Raw genomic sequence first — 7,277 nt, forward strand, 5'->3', positions numbered from 1 at the left:
GCACAGTCTCTTCAGCGTCCAACTTTTGATTTCACTCCATTGAGATCAAGCCCTGCATCAGGCTCCCCACTCAGGATGGAGTCTGCTTGAGACTCTCCCTGCCTGTATCCCACTATAGAGGGTTTCCCCTGCCTTCCCTTTTAGTAAGTTTCAGGAGGGAGTGATATTAGATAAATGTGTTCAATCTATCATCTTAACCTAAAACTGTTGAATAAATTTGGAATAACATTGATTTATGAAACGTTTTTCACTCTGCATATAAAAATTTAAAATAATTCTAATGGAGACTTAAGATTATATTTGTTCACATATTATTTGTTATATATTTGACACAACCCCATGTAATATTTATATGAAAATAGGTATCATTAAATGTTTTGGTAATTTAGGACTGTTGATTTAATAGTTAAGAAACTTAGATCTTAGGGGCAACTGGGTGACTCAGTTAAGTGTCTGACTTTGACTCAGGTCATGATCTCAGGATCCTGAGAGTGAGCCCTCTGACAGGCTGCACATTCATCAGGAAATCTGCTTCTCCCTCTCCCCCTTCCTCTATCCTTCTCCCCCAAACAACCTGCACCTGCCTCCCCAACCCAGTCATGCAGGTGCATGTGCTCTCTGTCTCTCTCTCAAATAAATAAAATCTTTTAAAAAAAGATCTAGATCTTAATTTGAACTCCTAATCTACCAGTTTTACTTTATTGAACAAAGCATTTGGTCTCTCTAAAATTCAGTTTCTTCATAGTGGGGTATTAATACCTTCTTGATAGAGTTGTTGCTGCAATTGATCTCTCTTGATCTGTCACAGAGCTTGGCACACAGTAGCCACCAAGTATTTTTTCCTTCAGTCTCCTGCCTGCCCTCCCTTCCCTTTGAGTCTACATCTATCACACATAGCTTCTTTAGACCTTGAGTTTTTTGTTTGAATAAGATAGTTGTCCCCTTAAATAATCCTTCTACAACTTTAAGGGAGGTAGCAAGAGAGTATGAGAGTAGTTAAGACAATTGGATATATAAGTCTCGAAAGGGAGAGAGGGCTGGAAATGTAGATTTGGGTATCATCAGAAAGTTGATTATAATTGAAACTATGGTGGGTTGATGATACTCTCCAGGAACATAGCAGATAATATAATTTGAAATATAAAGCATATACATCATGATTTCTTCTTGTGTTTATGTAAGTACAACTAAGAATATGTAATGTTCTGTAGTGATTAAAATAATTAACTTGATTTCTGTGATATTTACTTAAAACATTAAAATTCACAGGTTGCATATGGCCAAGTTCTTGGAGTTATAGGCTATTCACTACTTCCTCTCATTGTAATAGCCCCTATACTTCTGGTGGTTGGATCATTTGAAGTGGTATCTACACTTATAAAAGTAAGTAGTGTGTATTATAAAAAAGTAATTAACTGTTTTCCAGGAACAAAAGTATACTCATTATCTGCCTAAGAAGATTGTAATCTGTAACTGTCATATATTTTTAAGTGTTTTGGAAAAATGAACTCACTTATTGGTTTTACCAATTCTATTTCTTTTGTTTTCCCATTATAATCACCAGAAATTAAAATGTATGTCTAGAAGGGGAGTAAAGAACAAAGAGCAAACAAGGCTACAAGATGCTACATCCAGATAATTTTTTTAATGTTGAGTTTTTCTTCTCTGTAATACAACTTCATATGACTTAGATTTTGTGGGAGATATTTATTTAAAATTTTACTGGACATTAATTTAATAACTGTTACTCCTATTTGAATAATAACTGCCTTATCAAATATAATAGACATGATTTTAATAAATTGGCCTTTCTATCTTGCAGAGATCAGGATTTCTTTATACTGTGTTAAATTTAAATTAACATATAGACCCATATTAAATATTTAATGATAACATAAAGAATTAATAATAGTAAAGTAACTTAAATTTTGGTATTTATTAGTTTTGAACAACTTTGGGAAATAAATGCTTTAGCACTTGTATGTATATTATACAATGAATGTAATTTTTTTTCTTTATGAAAATATGTAGAACTTAAGACCTGCCACTTTCAGAACTGCTGTTATGTAGCCTTCACCTTAAAGTATTTGTTTTTAAGTAGAGCCACTTAATTTTTATAACATTTGGTTTTATTTTAAAGTTGATTACTAATTCATACATAGAAGAAATGATTGCTTTTAGAATTGAGTAACTACAGGCTAATACTGACATATAAGCATTAGGTTTTAAAAGTATGGATTTTGGAACCAGTCAGTTCTAAATTCAAATTCTGTTTCTTCCACTTACCTACTGCCTCCCTTGCGGGGGGATATCTTTTCTTATCCTCCTCTGCAAATTGGCAGTCTTGACAACTATTTTTTTAGGGTTTGTTATCTAGATTGTAAAGGATGTATATTTGATACAGAGTAGGCACTCAAGTGGTAGCTGTTGTCATTACAAATATTATAAAAGAATATTTTGAGAACATCTTTGTATGTTAGAACTGCATGAACACTTTAGAGACCAAGTAGAATATCATTCTTTTCTCTCCATTCTAATCCTAAATTTTTTTTTTTTTTAATTGGCATTATTAGCACTTAGCTTACAAGTCTTGCAATACAGAAGCTAGTCCCATTGCTGGCCTAACTTCAGTGAACATACCACTTTACTGAATCATTCAGTTTTAACTTGGGTTAAAGACTGTTTGAATACTTCTGAGACTACTCCCAAAATTGATAAAACTGTGTGTCCTCTGGTCACTTTTAGTAATCGAGTTTAGCTGAAAGTTGGTCTTTAATATTCTTTATGCAGCTTAAGAATGTGTTATTACAAAGTGGCAGTCTTTTATATTGTTAAAAATTTAGGATACAGTTGTTTTAAACTTCACATTTTTCTTTACCTATTTTTTTTCCTAGTTATTTAATCTTCTTTGTATAGTGAGGTATTTATTATATGTTTGTTTCAGTCCAAAATTTGTTGAGAAATATGTTGCAAAACTCTTGTCATTTAAATCTAGCATTAGAATACAGATTAATCTACCAGCACTATTTTTTAACATTTAATCTCTATAACTCTTACCAATCTTTAACCATTTATTTTTAACAAAAAATGTTTGACATACAAATGCAATTTGATCAGTATCTTATTTTTTTCCTTATACTTTCCTGAAAGTTTAAAATATTTTGTAGTTTTTTTTTTGTTTTAATTTAAAAAACACAGTAGAAAATTGGACCATCTCAAATACATTTTCAACCTGCCAGTATTTATTTTTGACCTCTCTACCAGTGGTTTTCAAGGGCAGTTTTGCCTCCCAAGGACATTTGGCCATGTCTGGAGACATTTTAGGGTGTCACAAATGGGTTAGGAGTGGAATCTTACTGATAATATGTAGTGGGTAGAGGCCAGGGATACCGCCAAAAGTCCTCCAATACACAGGACAGCTTCCAACAACAATTATCCAGCCCCAAAATGTCAGTAGTGTGAGGTTGAGAAATCCTATCCTGTATCTTTTTCTATCATAGTTTCCTTGATTTCTACCCTTGAAGTTCTTCCTCTCATTTTACTCTATAAAATGACTACATCAGTAAGTACTGTATAAATTTCTAGTGGAAATAATTTAAGATTGGTTTTGTGTATAATCAGAAAACCATGGTACATTTTATTTAGTTAAACTCTTGACCAAAATGTTATATTTTTCCTGCTTTTTATTTAACTCTATACTTTCACCTATTCCTGGGAAAACGCTGTTACACTTAATAAACATTGTATAAAATTTTCACTTAGTCTGTTTTCCTAGAAGAAGAAGAAGAAGCAGGAAGAGGTTAACTTTGTAATGATCAATTCATTTTCTTTCAGCAACCAAATTTCTTAAAGCAGTTGGCCAAAAGTTGCCCAAATCACAGGGGACACTGTTAAAAAGACTGATAACAAGACCCTTTCCTAAGTGATTTTGATTCAACAGAGCTAGAATGAGTCCCAGGATTCTATTCTTTTTTTTTTTTTTTTTTTTTTTCTTTTTTCTTTTTAAGAGTTTATTTTTAAGAGGTGCCTGGGTGGCTCGGTGGGTTAAACCTCTGCCTTGGGCTCAGGTCATGATCTCAAGGTCCTGGAATCCAGCCCTGCTTAGGACTCTGTGCTCAGCAGGGAGTCTGCTTCCCCCTCTCTTTCTGCCTGCCTCTCTGACTACTTGTGATCTCTGTCTGTCAAATAAATAAATAAAATCTTAAAAAAAAAAAAAAAGATTTTATTTTTATGTTAGTGTCACACCCAACATGGGGCTTGAACTCACGACCCGAGATCAAGAGTCTTGAGCTCCACCAGCTGAGCCAGCCAGGTGCCCCTTGGGATTCTCTTTTTTTTCTTTTTTTTTTTTTAAAGATTTTATTTATTTATTCGACAGAGAGAGATCACAAGTAGGCAGAGAGGCAGGCAGAGAGAGTGAGGGGGAAGCAGGCTCCCCTCCGCTGAGCAGAGAGTCCGATGCAGGACTCGATCCCAGGACCCTGAGATCATGACCTGAGCCGAAGGCAGTGGCCTAAACCACTGAGCCACCCAGGCGCCCCGGGATTCTCTTTTTAATAGGCGCCCAAGTGATTTCTGTGATGAGACAAGTTTGATAACAAAAGATTTCGTTTGCATAAGACAAGGAACAGAACAAGCACAAACATTCTTAATAATTTTAAACATTCTCAGTAGTACTGTTTATCACAATTGGTTGTCAGGGTTGTTCTAAGAAAATACCGTTAATTTTATTTTACTCTCTGATACCAAAAATGTTAATTGACTTGCTAATATGCTGTCTTTTGTCTTTTTTGTTTGTTTTTTTAAAGCTGTTTGGTGTGTTTTGGGCTGCCTACAGTGCTGCTTCATTGTTAGTGGGTGAAGAATTCAAGACCAAAAAGCCTCTCCTGATTTATCCTATCTTTTTACTATACATTTATTTTTTGTCCTTATATACTGGGGTGTGATTTAAGTCATATATGAGTAGAAAAAGGCAACGTTACCTTTGTGTGTAGTTGGGGAATTCTTGCTGAGGTGATTGAAGAAAACCTGTTGATGGTAAAATTTTACATGTTTTACATGTAAAGGCAGTTTTGAGGTCTTTTTAAAACCATATTTTTTGTATTTAATTAAGCGTTTGCAGTTTTCTGGATTTTTTGGGGTCAGAATTCCAAATTCTGTTTGATTCTTCATATTCCAGTGAATAAAATATAAAAGCATTGTGTTTTTAAGATTGTGTCAATATTCACCTAAAAACTTGTGCCAAAAGCACCTGGAATGGTAATTATATTTCATTCAAAGGGTAAATATGGCAGCATCCTGATAATGTAAAAGTGCAATTTTTTTTTCTTTAAAGGGTTTTCTCCTGCATCACAGATCCTGTAGATATATATTTATATTTATACATATATATTTATGAAATAATTCTTATTATTCACAAAATATATTTCTGAATAGCCTAAAAGTTAAGATATTTTAAATCTGATGCCTAACCATTCTTTAATTTGGCCATTAATCTTTTTATTTATAAATTTAAATTTGTTTTTTGAACTGTATATACTTTAAAAAGTCTCATATGTGCTTCAGTATGTCCTTATTAAGAAGTCTAACTAAAACTAATTTTAACAGTTGCTGATGTAGGTTTGCTTGGGTATGCTTTGAAAAAACTTTATTGAATGCCTCAACTGTCTGATTTCAGTTTCTGTTCATCTTTCTGACCAAAGGAACAGAGGTTTAATGGATATGGCATTATTATAATTGTTAATATGTAGAAAAATAGTAATATTTATAGCATCAGTAAATATTTTTAAGTGGTACTCCTAAGTTATAAAAGTTGCTGGAAAGAGACCTTTAAAATCTTGTGGTCCTGAACAATGTTAAATGAAGTAGAAAAAAATAAAATGCTTCCCAGCTGTGTTTTGCTTTATAACACCTTGTCCTGTATTACTAACAAGTATCAGGTACTCTTTAACAAATATACAGTATTTGTTAAGCCCTAAGAAATTTAAGTAGTAAAATTTTTGTTGCAAATTATTTCATAGACTCTACATGTACTTTAGTTAATATTACTTTGTAAAGTAGATAAAATATTTATGTCTATAAAATGGCAAATGCCTAATAACTGTTAGCAAATTATTATATTATCCTTTCTGGTCTCAGCTGGAAGAGTCAATTGCTGTCCTCATTGTGCTAACATGGCCATGGCTATCTCTTAGTATGTATTTCTTTAGCAGCCGAATGTGTCAGGAAATATCCAGCAACTCTCAAGCAAGTCTTAAAATTAACAAGGTACCAAGCCTGTCTCTCCTCCTTTCACCCCTTCTGCTAAAAAAAAAAAAAAAAAAGGAAAAGAAAAGAAAAAGAAAAAACTTATTTTAAGGTGCAGCAAAAGTGTGAAACTATCTTTGAGGTAGAGTAATGTGAAAATTACATATACTAATTCTTTTAAACAAGCTTAGGGCAACAGATGGAAGCACCCAGAGGGATTGAATTTCTAGAGCCTAAAATAATATGAAATTATGAGGAAGGATCAATAACTACAGATGCAGCAACTATAAAATAAACATTTGTCACATATAAGGAATTTCTAAGTCAGTACTTTCTTACAGTGAATTATTAAATTTGATGTACATGGTGTTGACCCTGGACTTTCTTACAGTGAATTATTATATTTGATGTACATGGTGTTGACCCTGGAATCTTCCCTGAGAAGCTGGGGGTTTGGTACCAGGGAGTAGTATTTTACTAAGCAATAAGTCAAGGCATTTTGGGACCCATTCTATCAAAAAATGGTTTAATTTTTTTAAGCTATCATTTCTTTAAGATGTGAATGAAAGGTTACATATGTGGATCATGTTTATTCCCTAGTGATGTAAGATAAGGTATTTGTGTTCTAAAAAGGTATTTAAAAATACTATCATATTTAATCATGAGAACTACCCTGCTCAGGGTCTATGTAGATACAGTTTATAATGTTACAAGCTTAGCCAACATCTTCATGTGCTGATAAGCAAAGTCGTTAAAACAAATTGTCAGTTTGGAAATGATTTGTAAATTTGTACAAGGTACAGTACTGCTAACAGTGATAAGCTGACCACGACAATGTCCTTTCCTTAAGTTTTTATATCATAATATTTTCTAAGTCATATTGATTTAAATCATGATTCCAACCTAGTTGATTAGTATTTTTAAGACAGAACTAGCCAGATCGTCTCTTCTAGGTGTGTGTGTGTGTGTGTGTGTGTGTGTGTGTGTGTGTGTCTGTCTGTCTGTCTGTTTTTAAGTGTTATCTGTTGTAG

General features: G+C 33.2%; 1 protein-coding gene across 1 annotated transcript in view; it reads left to right on the top strand.

The window, feature by feature from the left end:
- Positions 1 to 6,619, top strand: part of YIPF4 (Yip1 domain family member 4) — a 29,668-nt gene extending 23,049 nt beyond the window's left edge. The window contains exons 5-6 of the mRNA XM_045979708.1: positions 1,270 to 1,383; positions 4,809 to 6,619. Of these exons, the coding sequence (XP_045835664.1) occupies positions 1,270 to 1,383; positions 4,809 to 4,946 (252 nt within the window). The 3' untranslated portion in view covers positions 4,947 to 6,619. The remainder of the gene's footprint in view (positions 1 to 1,269; positions 1,384 to 4,808) is intronic.
- The last annotated feature ends 658 nt before the right edge of the window (positions 6,620 to 7,277 follow it).

This window comes from Meles meles, chromosome 15 (genome assembly GCF_922984935.1).
Source record: "Meles meles chromosome 15, mMelMel3.1 paternal haplotype, whole genome shotgun sequence".
NCBI lineage: Eukaryota > Metazoa > Chordata > Mammalia > Carnivora > Mustelidae > Meles > Meles meles.